Source organism: Poecilia reticulata, chromosome 6 (assembly GCF_904066995.2).
Source record: "Poecilia reticulata chromosome 6, P_reticulata-male-v2, whole genome shotgun sequence".
NCBI lineage: Eukaryota > Metazoa > Chordata > Actinopteri > Cyprinodontiformes > Poeciliidae > Poecilia > Poecilia reticulata.
In genome coordinates this window covers 14,588-33,526 of record NC_088835.1, presented here as the reverse complement: position 1 = coordinate 33,526, position 18,939 = coordinate 14,588, and the positions used below count along the sequence as shown (strand labels likewise).

General features: G+C 37.1%; 1 protein-coding gene across 5 annotated transcripts in view; it reads left to right on the top strand.

Annotated features, from left to right (window-relative positions):
* Positions 1–13,472, top strand: part of tdrd12 (tudor domain containing 12) — a 57,295-nt gene extending 43,823 nt beyond the window's left edge. For all 5 annotated transcript variants that reach the window (XM_081607544.1, XM_081607546.1, XM_081607543.1 and 2 more), the window contains 8 exons: positions 809–901; positions 3,426–3,586; positions 4,661–4,725; positions 8,053–8,119; positions 8,428–8,541; positions 9,371–9,524; positions 9,762–9,819; positions 9,916–13,472. In XM_081607544.1, the coding sequence (XP_081463670.1) occupies positions 809–901; positions 3,426–3,586; positions 4,661–4,725; positions 8,053–8,119; positions 8,428–8,541; positions 9,371–9,524; positions 9,762–9,819; positions 9,916–9,989 (786 nt within the window). In that variant the 3' untranslated portion in view covers positions 9,990–13,472. The remainder of the gene's footprint in view (positions 1–808; positions 902–3,425; positions 3,587–4,660; positions 4,726–8,052; positions 8,120–8,427; positions 8,542–9,370; positions 9,525–9,761; positions 9,820–9,915) is intronic.
* Positions 13,473–18,939: the final 5,467 nt, after the last annotated feature.

The following is an 18,939-nucleotide window of genomic DNA, read 5'->3' as shown; positions in this document are numbered from 1 at the left end:
TGTCTTAAATTTCTTCATCCATGCCTACCAATAAAGTGTCTTTCAGGAATTCCCCACAGACATTTGAAAACAGCTCTGATTTTTAAAGTTTTTTTTTTAATGGTACTGACTTTGCATATCAACAGGAACTCATTCAAAGGATGGCTCCAAATGCACAGCAGACAGAAAAAAAACAAGCCAGGTCAAAGGAGCAGGAGAAGAAAAACAATAAGGATACAATTACAAGGCTGTAGTGAAGAAAGTTAATATATAATATAATTTATTATGTTTTTAAGTACACTGTGTAAGCAAATATCTTGTAGTTCAAAACAGTAAATTTTTACATACCAAATGTAAAATTGCATTTTTATTAGTTAACAAAGGTGTTTATTCTGATAGTTATAGAAAGTGCGGTTAAGCTATGATTAATGAAAAAAAAAACCTCATGAATTTAAGTAAACAATAGTTCCCTGTGTCTGAAATAATTAACATAAGTGTGCAATTTGTTCATAAATGAAATCTCTCAGCATGACATTTGTGGTCTTAACATCATCATACAATCCTAAAATAAAGATCCACTTTGGGTGGTAGAACTCATTTACTAACTCAATTGATTTTTTTTCATAAACAAGTGATTGTGATAATGACACAACAATCTTGTGATTAATCAGACAAAAAAATGTAATTGTTTTGATGCCCTATTAATTGTGTTTACAACATTCCCAAACAATTCATTTTGGGAGTTTCAATTATTGGTGACAATGTGGAAATGTTTCTAAAGAAAGTTCATGCAAGGTTCAAGAAACAAGACTCTTTTTTCTGGCGGCAGGTCACCAGAGCTATCAGCCAGAAGATCCGAGGTCTGCAGCATCGAGCCAGAGCTGTTCTGTGCCTGGGGAATACAGTTTTTGTCGATCCTATGGTGAATTTCTTTTTTAAAATTTTTTTTTTTTTACTTTATTTTGTTGATTTTCAGAACAATAAACAAGAATGCAAAAGCAAACATACAAAAGATCCCCATCTCAAATCAACACAGAGCACTGTAGTGTCTGCATGAAAACATACATAAAATACAGACATTCCCTGATGTGATTTAAAGTAGAATGTCACCAAGCTGTCAAAAGGGCAGCAAAGTAAATAACACATTGAAGGTAAAAAAAAAAAAAAGTCAGTCCTCATCTCCAGGTGATATCATAGCTTATCTAAAAAAGATTGCAATGGTTTACAGATTGAAGATCAGGAGTCCATTTTTCAACCTGGATAATGGCAGAGATTTGTGATATCCACGTCAGCTGTACAGACCCGGTGTGCTGACCATTTAGTATAGCGGTTCTCAACGTGGACGGTACCGCCCCTCAGGGGGCGCTAGCAGACATTTTTACAAAAGGGGGACGCTGGGATGCCTTTTGGGGACGTTTGGTCGAAGGTAAACTTTACACCTTAAATGTACAACAATGCCAGTTTAGACTTTGAGCAACTTGGTAAAACTGTATTGTGTAACATTAAATCATGCTTGGCTGCAACTGTATCGATGGCAGCTCTTCTTCTGTTCAGTGTTTGTTAGCTTCTTGGCGCAGCTTCTTGGCGCAGCTCCGTTCTCCTGCTACTGGTAGCTAAAATCACGATACCCTCACTGAGTATCCCTCTGAAAAATGAACCCATTTAAATAAAGAAATCCCTCCATGGGTGATGCCACGATAGAGAGCGTTCATTTTATAGCGTTAACACCGGTGGTGTAAGTGGTCCGGTATGAAAACGGGGGTGATGGAACAACACAGCACTTTTAAATTTCAATAATCAGAATGCAGAAATTGTTTCCGTTGTTTCAGTCTGCTTTTTCCCCATCGATACACTTCCCGACCGCCCTGCACATTAGGGGCTTAAAAAAACCCGCCGCGCACATTGCGCAAAACTCTGAAACAGGTGAAGCTACGAACTAGATGTGAATTATGGCATAAAAACAGAGAATCCGACGCTGAACAGTGAAAAAATCAACACATGATGTGAAACGCATCATGACAATTACGCGGCGCAGCAGGTGATGAGTGAAGATTACTGGTGGTCAATAAACGATAAAATAAATGTAGCAACAGGAAAGAAACTAAAGTGGACATAGCAATAAACAGAGGAATAACCTGGTATGGCAAGACCTTTCGAGCAATAATTAATACAGAGGACTGTATGGCAAGAATAAACAGACACTATTTCCAGATAAAAGGTCAAATATTATTCTTGAAATGTCATGGGTTTGTTGAGACCATATCTAGTACTGAGAATAAATATATCTTACAAACCATAACAGTAAAGAACTGATCACTTATTTATGTTTTTAATTAGATTTGATATATTTATTTCGTCAATATTATTTTTCATGTTATGAGGCTGATGACTCCATGACACTTTCAATTTGACTCATTAGGATTCGATTAAGAACCAGATTTGTTCTTTGTTCTTTCTGTCCAGTAAAACTATTAATCTATAAAGCAATAGACAGGTCTATATAAAGATTTAGTCTATGTTTCTGTCTCATATTTGTATGGCATTAAAAAGATCTGGAACTTTTGTTTTTCCACTGAAAGCTCTGGTTTGCACAATAAATGCCATGTGGGTGAAGTTTTATGAATGATACTCTGATGTCCCATTCTCCTGAAGGCAGCACAGAGCTGCACCACCAGAAACTGACAAACACTGAAGAAAAGAAGAGCTATGATTAATGTAGTTACAGTTCTATCCATGTTTTGATGTTGCAGAGCTCAGTTGTTTAAACTGGCATGTTGTACATCTTTTATCTGGTCATTTTGTGCAAGATTTAACAACTAGAAAATGGCACAAAATAAGAATATTTTTTCCACACTGATTGGCTGCTGTTAGGCCTACCAATTTTAACTTGAATGTTCATTGCATTTTTCGTAGACGCCTGTGAAAATAATTTTTATTCCTATGACTTTTTTGTTCTCTGGGAAATTATTTTTCATGATAAATACATAAACAAGCATAAAAATCTAAACATCTACAATAGTGATAGTAATATTAATGATAAAATAATGATCAGTGCAAAGTAGCCTGCAAATTCTTTGGTGGGGGGGCGGTGAGGGACCTGGATAAAGGCTAGGGGGGCGCTGGCCCAAAAAAGGTTGAGAAACACTGATCTAGTATATGTTTCTTGGCCAGAAATACAAGGATTACAAGCAAAGCGCTGCATTAAATATAATGTCTGGAGCATGATTAAAAAGACAGAAGGATGGGGTCAGCAGGAACTGTTAATTTCTTTTTTTAACCTGGTCATTCAATAAGATTTGTATCTATTTAACAAAAATTGCTGTGCTGAGGGAGCCCTATGGTTAAAGCACAGGAGGCTACCTCTGGATGAAGTAGTATACACAATTATTGTATGTGATTAAGTTATAAGAATTTCACTTCTTTTTTTTCAATCTGTCTTTCATTAGGTACGAGTTACTCAGATGCCAGGCACAAAAACATGTATAAATGAGTACAATGTGCAGACTGAGATACTAAAGACGGGGATGGGAGTCAATAATCCCAAGCATCTGGACTTCTTCAGAGCAGCTTTTCAAGATGGCAGCAAAGATGGAGGTCACACATCCAGGTTAGAACAAAAAAGTTACATTCTGAAAGTAAGCTGGTGGGCACAAGTGTATATTTACCAGCTACTTTATTGATGAGATTAAGTACAAAATATTTACTTTAATTAAATTACAGAATGGGAATTTGCTGCTTGGAGAAATGCTGTCTGTTTTCTAAAGCATTGCTTGACTCAGTTGATGGTTATTGTTGTGTTGTAAAAGTTCTAGTTTCGTAATGTAGTTTCATCATTCCACTCTTTTGATTAATCTTAATCACAAAACCCCAAAAGAAATGTACTTATGATAGAGCAATTAAAAACAAATGGAGTAATGCAAATGTCAGTAAATGAAAAAAATCTTAGAAATGCAAACTTAAAACAAAACAATAAGATTAAAACGCATAATAAAAACAATATGGTCATATTCTAAACAAAATTTCAGTGTAGGTCCTATGCTGTTATTTAGAGGATATGCTGTTATCCTCTAAATAACAGCATAATAAAACAAAAGATATTAATGCATTTACTGTGTAGAATAATAATGTTAGGACCAGCCAGAGCCTGTTTGTGGGTCCAGGGCTGACCTCTGGAATTCAGGTCCTTGCTCCTCCCACCAACGGACACCAGACAGGTTAGTCAGATGCTCATTACGTTTCATAACGTAATGAGCATCTGATAATGGCAGAGATTTGTGATATCCACATGTCAGCTGTACAGACCCAGTGTGCTGACTGGGTCCGTCAGCTCACCGGGCTGATGGGGCGGTGGTCGGAGGGAACACGTGTTCAGAAATCATATTGATCTGCCTCTCCATACTTTTTTCACTGACTCAGCTCTCAGCACATACAGGGGTGTGGGTGAGAGAAGCTCTGTGTAACATCAGTAACGCCCCATGTTGGTAATTTTTTAACATCGGTTTCAGTCAGATAAGTAAAATTGGGCCAATATGAGCAACTGATACTGATTTTCATCTTGTGTTTCTAGAAGAGGAGAGCAGGGGGTTGTGGTCATGTGATAGTTTTTTTGTTCGAACTAAGATGTATTTGTATATTGTTGATGTAACTGGTGTTCTAAACAGAAACTGATTTATGTCTACAGCGATGAAGACAGAAGAGGAACTTACGAAAGTAACCCTGCTGCCTCTTTGAGCCTTCATGAAAACGGTAAAATGGCATTCCAACTCCACATCAACTTTTCATATATGCTGTGTTGAAACATCACAACCTTTAAAAGTGACATCCCATAAAGACGTAACTGTGCATTGGTCTGTGCACCAGGCCCGTGCAGAGACCACTAAAGGGGCAGGTGCTCAAAAAAAAAAAAAGAAGGGCACATCTAACTGCATTCTAGGACAGAATATTAACAAAGCCACTCAGCTTTCAGAGTTTAATAAACAATGATAAATTACAAAAATGTGACGTATACAATCAAAGTGCATCAAACGAACATCTCCATATAGAGCATAACACTATGCCTATGTAAGATATTTCGTTAGTAATTTCTTTCTGCAGGTCTATTTTGTTATAGGAAAGTATTGAAATATTAAAACCCGCAATTTAGCAAGATATGTAAATCAGAGCTGGACCACCAGACATATTTTGTCTTTATAGAATTACACTATTAAAAATATAAATAAGGGCACAATGCAACCTTTTAGTGGACTGTAATCTATAAAAAACGAGCTGCCTGTTTGCTACAGTGGAGATGAAGATGGTCCATTCAGGAAAGCAGAGCTGCATCAAACTTTAACGTGGAACTCCAGAAAAAAGAAAAAAACAAAAGCAAAAATTGAATTGTTAATGCATGTCACCATGAGAAAAGCCTACTGAGTTTTGCTTAAAAAAACTTTTTTTTAAACATTTACACCACATTCGTCTCATGAAGTGCATTTTTTTTTTGCAAAACAAACTTATTTTGCATGTCAGAAATCTTTTCTTGCTATTCTAAGTTTTTGTTTGACTCAAAGTTTTGCTTGTGATTCTCATGACGTCTTGAGCAGGGCCTAAAATCGCAACAAAAGATTTCTGATGTGTGCAAATAAAAGTTTATGTTTGGCAAATAACTAAGTTCACAAGACAAAAATTAGTTATTTAATTTAAAGTTTTTTAAACAAAACGATTTGTTTTTAAAAAAGAAATCATTACAATTCCAAAGGTTTTGATTACAATTTTATTTTACTTAACTGAGGTTAGTTTTTTCTCTCCATTGAATAATTGGGAAACAAATTTAACTTCATACTCTGCGAACCAGACCCTAAACTTAAAAGTCTGAATTGAGTTTTTTCCCCCTTCATTAATGTCACTTTTATTACATTCATTATATCTATCATGGTAATTCAGTGTGAGTTATTTTTAATTCTAAATGAATATCCTTGTTGGACTTTTATGTAAGTGTTATTCTCCTTCAAGATACATTTCCTAACGCCAGAATAAATGAAATGTACATTATGTAGCAAAGGAAATTAGAAGATTGGACATATATTCATTATGGAGATGATCAGTTTTGGACGGGCGATGTGCCCTTATTGCATAATAAATACTAAAGAATGACTGATATTAAAGATACAGGGGAGAAGCTTTTTAGTTATCTTGCTTTGCTAGCAAAATCGTTAGCTAGCAGCTAGCTTATAGCACACCAACAACAACCTAATGTCTGTATGATAAAAATACTGAATCGGTAGATAAGAACAGTTTTTCCTCACCTGGCTTTCTCCTCCCGCTCAGTAGTTCATCAGAGAAAGGCAGACGCAGAGGTTTGTCAGTGTCTGTTGTATTTCATTACCTTTCTGCTTAAACCGCTACTCCGAGCTGAAGCAGAAACGATACGTTCAACGTTTTCCGTCATCTGACAAGTAGCAAGTCTACTCCACTTTATTCACTAAAAACGTTTTTTTTTTTATTCACCAAAAACTGTTCTGTAATCTGGAACGTTCACTACGTTTAGCTCCCGTTAGCCGCCTTATCGCACTGCGCGAGAGGCAACTGCGTCATGCGTCACGGGCAAAAGGTCAAAGGTAACAAGGTGACCGGAGGGCTTATTATGTTGTACAAAAAATAATAAAAATAATTTTAGTACATGTTATGTGTCAGAAGAGGGATTAGAAAATAGTAATACAAAAATAAAATAAAAATAAAAATTGACCAAAAGGGCACTTTGGGGCAAGGAGCAAAAAGGGCAGGTGCTCAAGCACCCCCAGGCCCCCCCTCTGCACGTGCCTGCTGTGCACCAAAGCACTTTGATTCTTATGAAAAAGAAAATGGGGTCAAATCAGCAGATTAACTCCAAACAGGTCAGTATGGACAAGATGTGTAAATAATCACACTTGCATAAGCAGGTGGACAAAGGTGGGCTGTGTAATTGTGGAATGCTTTAATTGGCACTGATGGAGCACATCCCCGATAGAAGGATACAGAGGGAAAACGTGTTCAGAAATCATATTGGTCTGCTGGGAAATGTTGATGATGGTTTATTAGCGTTTAGATTTCCCACAGTGATCATCCTGGGGCTCTGCGCAAACCTTGTCCCAGCCTTACAGAAGGAGCTGTGCTTTAACGGTGCAGCTGGAGCTGCTAACGTGTCCAAACAGTCATCCCTCAGTCAAGTCATGCCAGCTTTGTGAATGCGTCTTTGAATAAAACAGACTTTCTATTCTTTAAATATGCAACTTGTATGCACAAGCGTGCCTAATAAATATAGAGGCACATTGGCCTGGATCAATACACAATTCAGCCATTTGGAATTAACTTCCACATTTCCCACTCACATTAAAGGACTCTCTGATACACTGCTTGCCTTTAATCTCTGTTCCAATAATTATTACCACTTGGATTAATCAAGTGGTAATATTTATTTTCTGTTCCTTCTATTGGAAATGTTTTTCCCTTAGCTTGACCTTATGTGCCCTGAAATATGTCTTTTTATATAATATATATAATTATCATTAGAACAACTTTAACTACTACAACCAAGAACCGTTGCTATGGTTATTGGGACACGTATTCCGGGTATTTATACTAATTTACATACTCGTATTTATGGGAAGTGACTGGATGGACCAGCCACTCAGCTCCATTTCCCGCAGATTGGGATATATAAAGAAAAGTTGCACAGCCAGATACGTGTGCATAATTTTATACATCAGATTTTTTTGTGTGTTCAAATTTGACCCTTCACTCATTTTTAGTGTGAAAATTGTGCATGTACACTTTTGTACATGAGGCTCTGGTCATTTCTTTCCATTTACAGTAAACAATAGCCATCGCACTATTACCAACTCTGCGTCTTTCTTATTATATTTAGCAACATTTCAGATAAAAAATATTGGTATTGGCCAAAATCAGAATCAGGAGGTCAGGCTTTTTAAAGATCGGTAATCAGTGATTGGACAGAAAACTGCAATCGTTGCAGCCCTAAATAAAACCATAAATATATTTATCAGTTCAACCTGGTGGTTAGTTTTCCTGGGGTAATCAGTTTTTGTGTGTTTACAGGCGAGCCTGATGGTGATGAGCAGGTTGTGTCCAGTGATGAAACAGTCTGCAATGACCTGCCAAAGAGGTGCAAAATAACTTTTTCTTAGATGATCTTTACAGCATTATGGAGTAGTTTTTCTAATGCATGACCTACTTTTAATACTAGAAAAGTGGATGTATGTATATGTCATGATTAACTTTAAGTGATCTCATTTTGTGGGAACATAAACAGAAGTTGTTCCAGTGCTATTTTATTAAATATAATGTCTTTTATGAAGGAAAAGTGACAAGTAACATTGCTGATTTGAAAATGAGATTTGAAAACTTATAGGGTTAATTTAAAGTGAAATTGCATTTTGAACCTTTCTTGTGTTCTGTCTGGTTGCATTTCAGTTTATACCCTCAGGTTGTTTGGTACCAAACCTGTGACTCTGTAATTGTAACAGTGAAGTTGATGAATCCAGAGAGTCAACGCTGCAATTTCTACACAGACAGAGTTGTCTACAGGTCAGTCATGATCACAACAGTAAGAGCTCACTTATTGTCATTCTGCTCAATATTCAGTTTAACCTTTTTTTCCACAGTACTAGTAGTGGGTACATTTTAAGCACAGCCTGCCAGTCTAGTTTGAACACACACAAACATAAGTGTGGTGTGGTTATGTTTTCCCTCCAATATAAATTTGTAACGCATCTACCTTTCATTGTTGGGACAATGTGTTACTTCAATTATACTGTGTGCAGTCTCCTGTTTGACTCCTTTTGGCCAGTGCTTGTCTGCAAATGTCTGATTGTTTATTCACCTTTTACTGGTCGAGACACTGTCATGTTTACACCACACTGTGGCCACAGTCAGCCTGGTGAACTTCACAGCGTAACTTCTTTCGTGATGGAGCTGGTGCATCACTTACGTCCCCGGCCAAACATTAGGGATACACCGATCCTCTTTTTTCACTTAATACCGATACAGATATCTATAGATCGTGGTGATCACAATTATTTATTTTTTAATCATGCCTGTTTTATTTACTATCAGCAACAAAGTTATCGGTGGAATGAAAATAATTCAGAATCTAAATCTGCTAGGCATTTGAATAAAAGTGGATTCAACTGTATCTGTGGATATGCAGAGGATCCAAATCCAAACTTGAATAGGATTCTGTAGAACATTGTGGCAGCTCAAGTTCTGATCACTTCTAAAGGATTCACCTTTCAGTGGTTGCCACAGTGTGCTACTACAAACTCTGCCTCTATTGAAGCTGCTGGTTTTAGACTGAAATGCTCTGCTTGTGTTTTTCATTGAAATAAAACTGTAAAAGGCTTTCTCCTGTGTTCAGTGGGAGAGTGAACGGTCGTTCCTACATGGCTGATCTGGAGCTTCACCAGAAAATAGACGCAGACATTTGCCACTGGGAAATGAAGTCCAATCAGCCTGTTCTTAAACTGGTAAAACAGCAGCAAGGACACTGGGAGAGACTCATCAGGAGTAAGGTACCAAAATCATGCTCACTCTGTCAAGATTATTTAAGCAGTAAGGTAGTTCACAGTGTGCTTACATGTGCAAACATAACACAATTAACAAAACTGAAAAAAAAAAAAAAATTCATTACATTGGCAGAATAAACAGACATAATAAAAGGTTGAAATCCAGACCAGGTTTAATCTGTCCAGTGAGAAACGTTGGTGTTGAGAAAATTGTGACTTTAAAAAAATGATTTCATTCCACAGAATATTTTTGTGAGTTATGACATGGACCATGTTGACGACGAGGAAGACACATCAAGTTGTAAGACAAAATCTGCCAAAGCTTTTTGATAAATGAAAAAAGTAAAATATTGGAGCTCATGCAGATGCTCATCATGTTTCTTCTTTTTTTTTTTAGGTCGGTTGTTTGTGGAGAACATAGGAGAGGATAGCTGCTATCTGAAGTCAGAGAGCGGCAGCGATAGTGACTGAACCCAAAATTTTCTTGTTTACATCTTCACCTCTTCCCTTAAGATATATTTCACATTCCTTTTGCAGTTGTTTTATTGTTCTCGTATGTAGAGTTTAGTTGGTTGCCCTTCAGAGGCCAACATTCGGAGTCTGAAATCTATTGTTTGGAAATTGTCATCTTTTTTTCTCTATTGTTTCAGTCGCAGACGAGCAAATACATTCATTTTCATTCATGTACTTTGAATTTAGATCTGGGTACATAGGTCAACACACATGACTGTTTCCTTATTATAAAAACAATTCATAATCACATTTAATGGCAGCTTGTGATACCGTGGGCAATTGAGAAACCAGTTTTATTTGTCCCCCAATCTTTTGTTCAAATAATTGCTTGGAAATGTGATAAATAGTTTTATTACCTTTGAGCTGTTTCAAGTTGGGATCCAGTCAGGCTCTGTGCATTTTGGTGTGTATTGTGTATGGAGACAGATGGCTTGATAAAGTAATAAATGTGTCAAAAAATAAGAACTTTGCCAATTTCTTTGATTATGAAATGTAGCATTAATTAATTTATAATTTCCAGCAATATTAATTTAACATCACTATCATTTATCCCACCTGCAGTCTTAAAAGGGGTGGAGTAGACCCCCTGTTCGTGGTCCCGCTGGTGTTACGCTGATCACTGAGGTTTTCTTCCTCCGTGGTTTTGGAAACTGAAAGGACTCCCCCATCACTTTCCCGCTGTCCGACTGTGACGTCTGCTGCGTTCTGAGTGTGAAGCTGGGACAGTGGGAGGCTTATCAAAAACTTAAGAAAATAATTAAATGAAACGAAAACTAATAAAATAAGATTATAACTAAAATGGAGAATTAAATTTAAGCAATTTCTCCTTAGAGATCACTTGTCCGTTCTATTCAAAATTATCAACAAATATGGACATTACATAATTAAATTGTAAAAATAATTTATTTTGGATGCTATATGACACACAAATTACTTTATTGAGCCACTTATTAATTTCTATGTTTATTCACAATTTTGCTAAGATCCTTTTCTAAACGTATTAGGGGCAGCATGAAATTGGGAATTAAAATTTGCCACGATTAGTACAGTTCTGAGCAAAATATGTAGCATTATTGTTCAGTCACTTCTGTTGATGTAATTAACACCTATTTACAACAAATGCCATTCAAGGTACTTTACAAAACAAATGGCTTCTAATCATATCCAGCTGCATAGAGAATCTAATTTGGTTAAAATTCACTTCAAAATAATCCGTCCGGTTAAGAACCATGTTCATAGTCAGTGTAATTGAACAAATTAAATTAGTAATACAGTGCCCGTTGGTAATTGTCTACTGTAAGGAAGCCCAACCCAGTACATCAAGTAACTGAATTTGCAGCAATCCTTCCGTTTTATTTTCAAGAAAACAGAAATGGACAAGAAAATAGTTTACTGATATCTTCAGAGTATTTGCTGGGTGTTTGTGTCATTGCCTCGAGTTTGTAAGTATGAAGTGTAACCTACACAAGTTATGATTTGTGCTGTAACTTTTTCATGACAAGGCATGTATTCAAGTACACGTTATTGGTTACCTTCTTAACTTCTGTTCACAACCATGGGAGAGCTTTTAGAGGGACAACAGTTTGTTTTGTTTGCAGTCTGTTTTGTTTTACCAAGTAAAACTGAGGCATTATAAAGCTTTATTTGAATCTACACTTAAGACAAGCATACCGCCTCAGCTGCCTCGTGGCAACTGGTATGTTACTGTTACCTTGTTTTTGCAGTGCTGCATTGTAGCTACATTAAAATTATTTACATGGTTCTTCAAATTTATATTTAAAATAATCTTTTCAGTTTGACCAACATGCTTGTTATGTCTGGGAGTAATAGTAACAGTTTGAAGTGGCCCATCCACAGGCCTGGAGCTTAGAGAGTTTAGTATTGGGGGAATGTAAAAAGGACTTCCAAACCACAAGGACTTGAAGGAGAGTGTCCAAAGTAATGAAGACAGCAAACAGTGATGTTAACAGGAGTTACAGGACAGATTTGTTTGGTGCAATTCCTTTTCCATTGATGTTAGTGAATAATTCTTGTACATTTTTGTTTTTGGATAAAAATAAAAAGTATAATATCTTGTATGGTCCTAGTTTGTGGAAGATACCTGACATTTTCCAATCAGAAAAAAAATTGTTGGTTAAAGCTGCAGTAGGTAACTAAAAAAATGTTGGGTTTTTTCTCTCTTTCTTTTAAATTGTCACTGTGTCTTGACAGAATGGTACGAGACAGATAATCTGTGAACAGAATCAATCTTCTCCACCTCTTCCCAGTGCTACTATTGCAATCTGCAGAAATGTGCCGCTCCTGGTCAAAAACAGCCAATCAGAGTCAGGAGGAAGGTCATAGCACTATACATTACACTTGTGTGTGCACTGCTCAATGTGCTAATGGTGGAGAAACAACTTACTGTTCCAGGAAAACCGTTTACCTGCTGTCACTGGTGACAGTGCTAACTACCTGAGCATTTGTGTCAAGCTGTGTTATCAGGAAGAAGCTGTAACGTAGCAGAGAGCAAGGGGGGTAAGCAGTGTGTACACAAGCGTGATTGACACGTGTTTTTGACAGCATTGTATTTCTGCTCAGAGTGCACTGATTACAGTTTTGTGGCCAATTGCTGATTACCGTTCTTTAAAAAACCTGAGCTGCTGATTCCGATTTTGGCAGATAATTTTTTTTTTTTTTTTTTTGCCTGAAATGTTGCCAAATATAAGAAAGTCGCTGAGTTGGAAACAGTGGGATGACTATTGATTACTGCAAATGTGCAGACGTGACCACGGCAGAGCAACAGAGGACGGTGGGATTTTTAAACCTTAGCCGAGGTCTTTAAGATTGGTGGATAAGTTTGGCTTCACATGTGGCTTCACATGCTGATACCTTCACATGTAGGTATCAGCTAATCACCGGTCTCCCAAAATTGGGAAGAGGAAATTGGGGCCAATTTATCAGTGCATCTCTAACTTCTGCAGCTAGCACTGGGAAAAGGTAGAGGAGCTTATAGATGTACAGTTTTAGCAAATGTATAAAACTATATTTCCTATAACTGCTACATACAGCAGTCTTGAGGGAAAATTGTAAATGTATATCTGCCAGGGATATGAATAATTGTAGACATAAGTGCCTGTGTACCAGGAGTTTAGGTTAAAGTGTAACTTTTGTTTAAAAAATGTTTTTTGCATATTTGTTAAAACTGTCACTATGTCCTGTAAGTAGAATATGTACAGCTTTATGGATCAATCCTTAAAATTAAGTCGTATTGACTTATTTTGTTAATATTCTGTATCTGTTTAAGACTCTGAGGAGAAATGTATCAGTTAAGACTTAATGTGCTTTTCCTTTTTGAACATTTGTTTGAATGCTGCAGTTTTACATTGTTAGATGCTGTTTGAATTATTAGTAAATGTACTTTCTATATATCATAAAACAATAAATTGATCTGCGCCTGCACCTGTTTTCTTTACAGATGGTTGTTACAAAGGAGCATCTAGTCCCAACACCAGAACATATTTAGATTTGCAAAGAGTCAACAGTGACTCTTTGCAAAGTCACTATTGACTTTGCAAGTGACTTGGTGTGTTTTGGTCACCAAAACACACAGAAAACACAGCAAAAATCACAAGTGTGCCTTAAATAAATTTACAAAATGTCAGCATCTCAGATTTATGGGAAGCAAATACATCATCATCATTAAATGTTAAATTTACCCTGCAACCTCGGATGGCTGAGGGTAATGTATAAGATGATCTTCCCTCAACGTGTGATGCTGGGGTATGAGAAAGACGAGACACACAGGTTAAACTTCCTTCACATTCAACCGGAAGATTTATTCTTCTTCTGTGTTAACACTCTTCATATACACCATACTTAAGATATCACATACTTCAGGTATTGTATACTTAAGGTATCACATACTTCAGGTAGAGAACCATTAACTTCATTACATCAGAAATGACTAATATATCTTAAACCAAACAACATTCTTTAACATGCTCTATTTAGCGTTATGAATTCACAAGAAGTTTTTTTTTCAACAAACCCATGAAAAACATCACATTTATAAAATAAAGAAACCAGAACAATGTCCTTTGAGTGAGAACTCTCTCAAAAAGTGCAAAATACAAGTTCAAATTAACTCAGCTGTCAATTGTAAATGTATATCTGCCAGGGATATGAATAATTGTAGACATAAGTGCCTGTGTACCAGGAGTTTAGGTTAAAGCTGTAACTTTTGTTTAAAAAATGTTTTTTTGCATATTTGTTAAAACTGTCACTATGTCCTGTAAGTAGAATATGTACACCTTTACACACGTGTAAAGGCCCGCTAGCATTAGCTCCCATTGGGCTTCATGAACAAGTTTTCGTGGCATGTCCCGTTTTCGTACACAATAACAATTACAAAGCAAACTTCACGACTCATTAGTTGAGATTTGATTCGAGAACCTTTTCAACTCTTCCAAGAGACAAATAAAACGCATTTTTACTGACCTGCGGTATGAGAAAGACGAGACACACGTTTAGCTTCCTTCACATTCAGCCGGAAGAAGCAAGGAAGGACGGGTGATGTGGGCACACGTGCTACTCTGAGCTCCGTTCGTGCAGCCCTCAACCAGCTACATAAACTGGCCCTTTACACATAATTTCATTCTCAAGGTGGACCCGAATATCCACGTTCTAAAGTAAGGAGGAAAAAATTGAGTTTTTATAAACGATGTCGGCCGTTAATGAGAAAGATTTCCCTAGTCTGAAGAATGCTAACGCTACTAAGCTAAACTTGCATAACTATGCTGCTGCTGCTAGCGCTGAAACACCGATGGAGACGTCAAAAAATGCCTCCGGTACAAGACGACAACTAAACGCGACTCCAACCAAACTCCCACCTGCTAAAAAACAAGCCACTGAGACTGAGGTCTCCTTAGCCGCCGTGTTAGCAGCCATTAAAAGCCTGGATAGCAAGGTTGACTACTTTGGAAAACAGCTAAAAGAAAATTCTGTCCTGTTTGCCCGCATCACTCTCCAAGTGGAGCAGAACACACTCGGCATTGCTGAATGTAAGTCTACTATGGAAAACCTTGAACAGAAGTTTACTGCAATGAATAAAGAAAACGCAGCTCTGAAAGAAAAACTCCTGGAGGCTGAAAGATACAAGCGTCGTTGGAACCTGAGGCTGTCGGGCCTCAAAGAGCAAGAAGGAGAAAACCTCAGAGAAAAGGCAGAACATCTTCTCTCAAGAATCGTACCACAATGGGCAAACCAGGCAGGAGATGTAATCGACACAATACACCGTTTGGGAAGAAAGGAAGAAGGACGGACCCGTCAGGTCATCCTGCAGTTCACTAGGAGGCGCCATCGAGACACAGTCTGGAAAGTGACCAAGGATTCAGCAGTCTGCAAAGAAGAAGGTCTGCGTTTTGCTCAAGATCTTATTAAGGAAGACCGACTGGCAAGAGAAGAACTGTGGCCTACGATTACAAAAGCCAGATCCCAGGGTAAGGTGGCCTTTTATAGAGGTCACATCGCAGTGATCGACGGCAAGGTGACCAAGGCTTCTTCTCCCTTCTGAGACTATAGATTATTCTCTGTTTCCTGCATCCTCCTATTACAGGATTAAAAAACAGCACTGCCTTCCCTTTTAATATTGAATTATATCTGCTTGTCATAGAAAGAATCTGACTTGCGCTCCAGAGGTTGTTTCTGTTTTTGCTCAAATGAAAAAGGAGTAGTTTTATGTTATGTTTAGGGAAGGTTGTGGATGCAAGGTTGTTTTCTCCAAGGTATAAGGTAAAGGGCATCCTTTGACTTTCCAGGGGCTTGCCTTTAGTTCGTTCTATCTAAACAAAACTTTCAACTTTACTGTTTGTGTCTTTAAAACTAACTTTTTCTTTTTTTTAAATCAATTTTATGTCTTTAAAAACTAATCTTAGTTTTTTGTCGCTAAATGTAAGGGGCTTAAGAGAAAATGTAAAAAGGAAGGCAATGTTTATGTATTGTAGAAAAAATAATCCACATTGTATTCTTCTTCAAGAAACCCATTCAACAGACTCTGATGAGAAATTTTGGTCTAATCAGTGGGGAGATCAGATTATTTATTCACATGGAACAACAAAATCAGCAGGTGTGGCTATATTATTGAATAACTTTCCAGGGAAAATAATTCATACAAAACATGATAGTGATGGCCATTGGTCTCTTTCCGTACTACATGTTGAGGACTCATTAATAATCCTAGGTAATATTTATGGCTATTGTAATATCTCAAAAAATAAAGAGCTTCTTACAATTATTGAAATAAATGTCGAACAACTTAAACAAACATTTTCTACTAAATATGTTTTATTAGGTGGAGATTGGAATATGGTTATGGACGAAGCTCTTGATAGATACCCAAAAAAATGTGTCAATGCCCATCCAAACTGCATTTTGTCTGATTTCTGTAACAACTTAGGACTTATTGACTTATGGAGAGACAAACATATTAACGAAAAACAATTCTCTTGGTTTAAATCAGACGCATCAAGCAGATCAAGAATAGACTTTTGGCTAGGAACAGATGATATTCTCGAACTAACTTCAGATTGTAATATGTCTCCAACTCCTCTGACGGATCATTGTAGCATGAACTTATTAATTACTCCTCTTCCTGAGAGTTTGAGACATAGAGGGTATTGGAAATTCAATGCAAATCTCTTAAAATATGAGCTGTATTGCCAGGAAATCAAAGAACTAATGAAAAAGATCCTTTTAGACGATTCAATAACAACCTACATCAAAAAATGGGAATACCTAAAATATAAGATACGGGCTTACTCTATTTCTTTTAGCAAAAACTTAAAAAGAAACAATGACCTGGAAGAAGAAAGGTTAGTGAAAGAGCTAAACCTTTTATGTGTTAAACAGATGTTGACTGATGCAGACAAAAATAACCTCCTGGCCCTACAAGCTAAATTAGACTCAATCTATGAAACAAAGGCCCGAGGAGCTTTTGTCAGATCCAGAGCAAAATGGATTGAAGAAGGGGAGAAAAATATGAAATTATTGCTCTTCTTTCTCAACCCCAGACTGCGACTTTCTGCTGGACCAAGTCAAAGACTTCGTCCCTCAAATCTCTGAGGATTTCAAGGAAAATTGTGACAAAGACATTAATATCGAAGAACTAGATGGTGCCATCATGTGCTTGAAACTCAATAAATCCCCCGGTCCTGATGGCCTTACTGCCAATTTCTATAGACATTTCTGGGATTGCCTCAAAGAATTTTTATTCCAGGTTTTTAAAGAGATCCTATGTAATAACTCACTTCCACACAGCATGAAGCAGGGCGTTATCACCCTCATACCCAAACCAGGAAGAGACGGCAAGGTTCTAGACAACTACCGTCCAATCACTCTTCTAAACTGTGATTATAAGCTATTGACGTATATCTACACAAACGGACTAAAATCTGGGATTAAGGGTGTTATTTCTGAAACACAGACAGGTTTTATGTCCAAAAGGTCTATACACAATAACATCAGACTGGTGCAGGATTTACTGGAGTACAGTGACCTGATTGAGGACAAAGGCTTCATCCTTTTCCTAGACTTCTACAAAGCCTTTGACATGTTGGAGCATCAGTTTCTTTTCAAGGTTTTACAAAGGTTTGGATTTGGGTCAAACTTCTGTAGAATAATTGAAAGCTTTTATAACAGTACCTCAAGTTCAGTGGCGCTTCCACACGGTACGTCTCCTCGTTTCACCATTAATAGGGGAGTAAAACAGGGATGTAATATTTCCCCCTTCCTCTTCATCTTGGCCGTTGAAGTGATGAGTATTTTTATAAAAAAAACTCAAATATACCTAAATTGAAAGTTTTCGATCACCAAATTATAATCAGTCAGCTAGCTGACGACACCACAATTTTTTTGAAAAATTTAGACCAAACCCCTAAAGTCCTTGAGTTAATTAATACTTTCTCCAAAGCATCAGGATTAACCCTAAACCTGCAGAAGTGTGAACTGATGGCGATTCATGGCTCTGATCTGACAGAAGCTTATAATATTCCCATTAAATCTTCAGTTAAATATCTTGGAATTCTAATAACTAAAGATGCCAAACTCAGTGAAACTGTTAACATAGAGAATAAGATACAGAATTGCAAATCTCAGTTAAATAGATGGCTCCAAAGAGATCTGACCCTGTTTGGGAGAACCTATTTAACCAAAATGGAGTCGCTGTCCCGATGCATATACCCAGCTTATTCTATGGCCATACCTAACAGATACATTAAAGATATAAATCAGCTGAACTTTAATTTCATCTGGAAAAATCGTGTTCACTACTTAAAGAAAGCCAATATGGTTAAAGACTTTAAGGATGGAGGTTTACAAGCTATTGACTTTGAATGTTTAAATGCAGTCTTAAAGGTAAACTGGCTGAAATCATTTTTAATTGATGGAAATAGTATCTGGTTTTGTCTCCCCAAGGGTTTGTTTAAAAAGATGGGATGCATAGATTTTGTTCTTAGATGTGACTTTGGTGTTGACAGACTTCCTGTTAAGTTATCTGCCTTTCACAAGCAGGTGTTGTTGTGCTGGAAACTCATGTACACACAACTTTACTCCTCACCAGACTCCTATCTGGAACAACAGATATGTGCTGCACAGGAATAAGTCTCTGTATTTGGATCACTGGATGGAAAAGGGTATTTGGTCCATAAGACATTTTCTTAATGACAGTGGAGATTGGTTGTCTTATGATGAATTTTGCTTATTACATAATTTGGACTGTTCGCGCTCTCAGTTTTACACAGTATTGAACTCTATTCCCACTGCAGTCAAATATCTTGTTCAGAATATAAACATTCAATCAGCTGACCTTCAGTTACCTGCACTTCAGCTGTTTGGAGTTAACCTTTTGGATAAAAGTAATTCTAACAAAAGG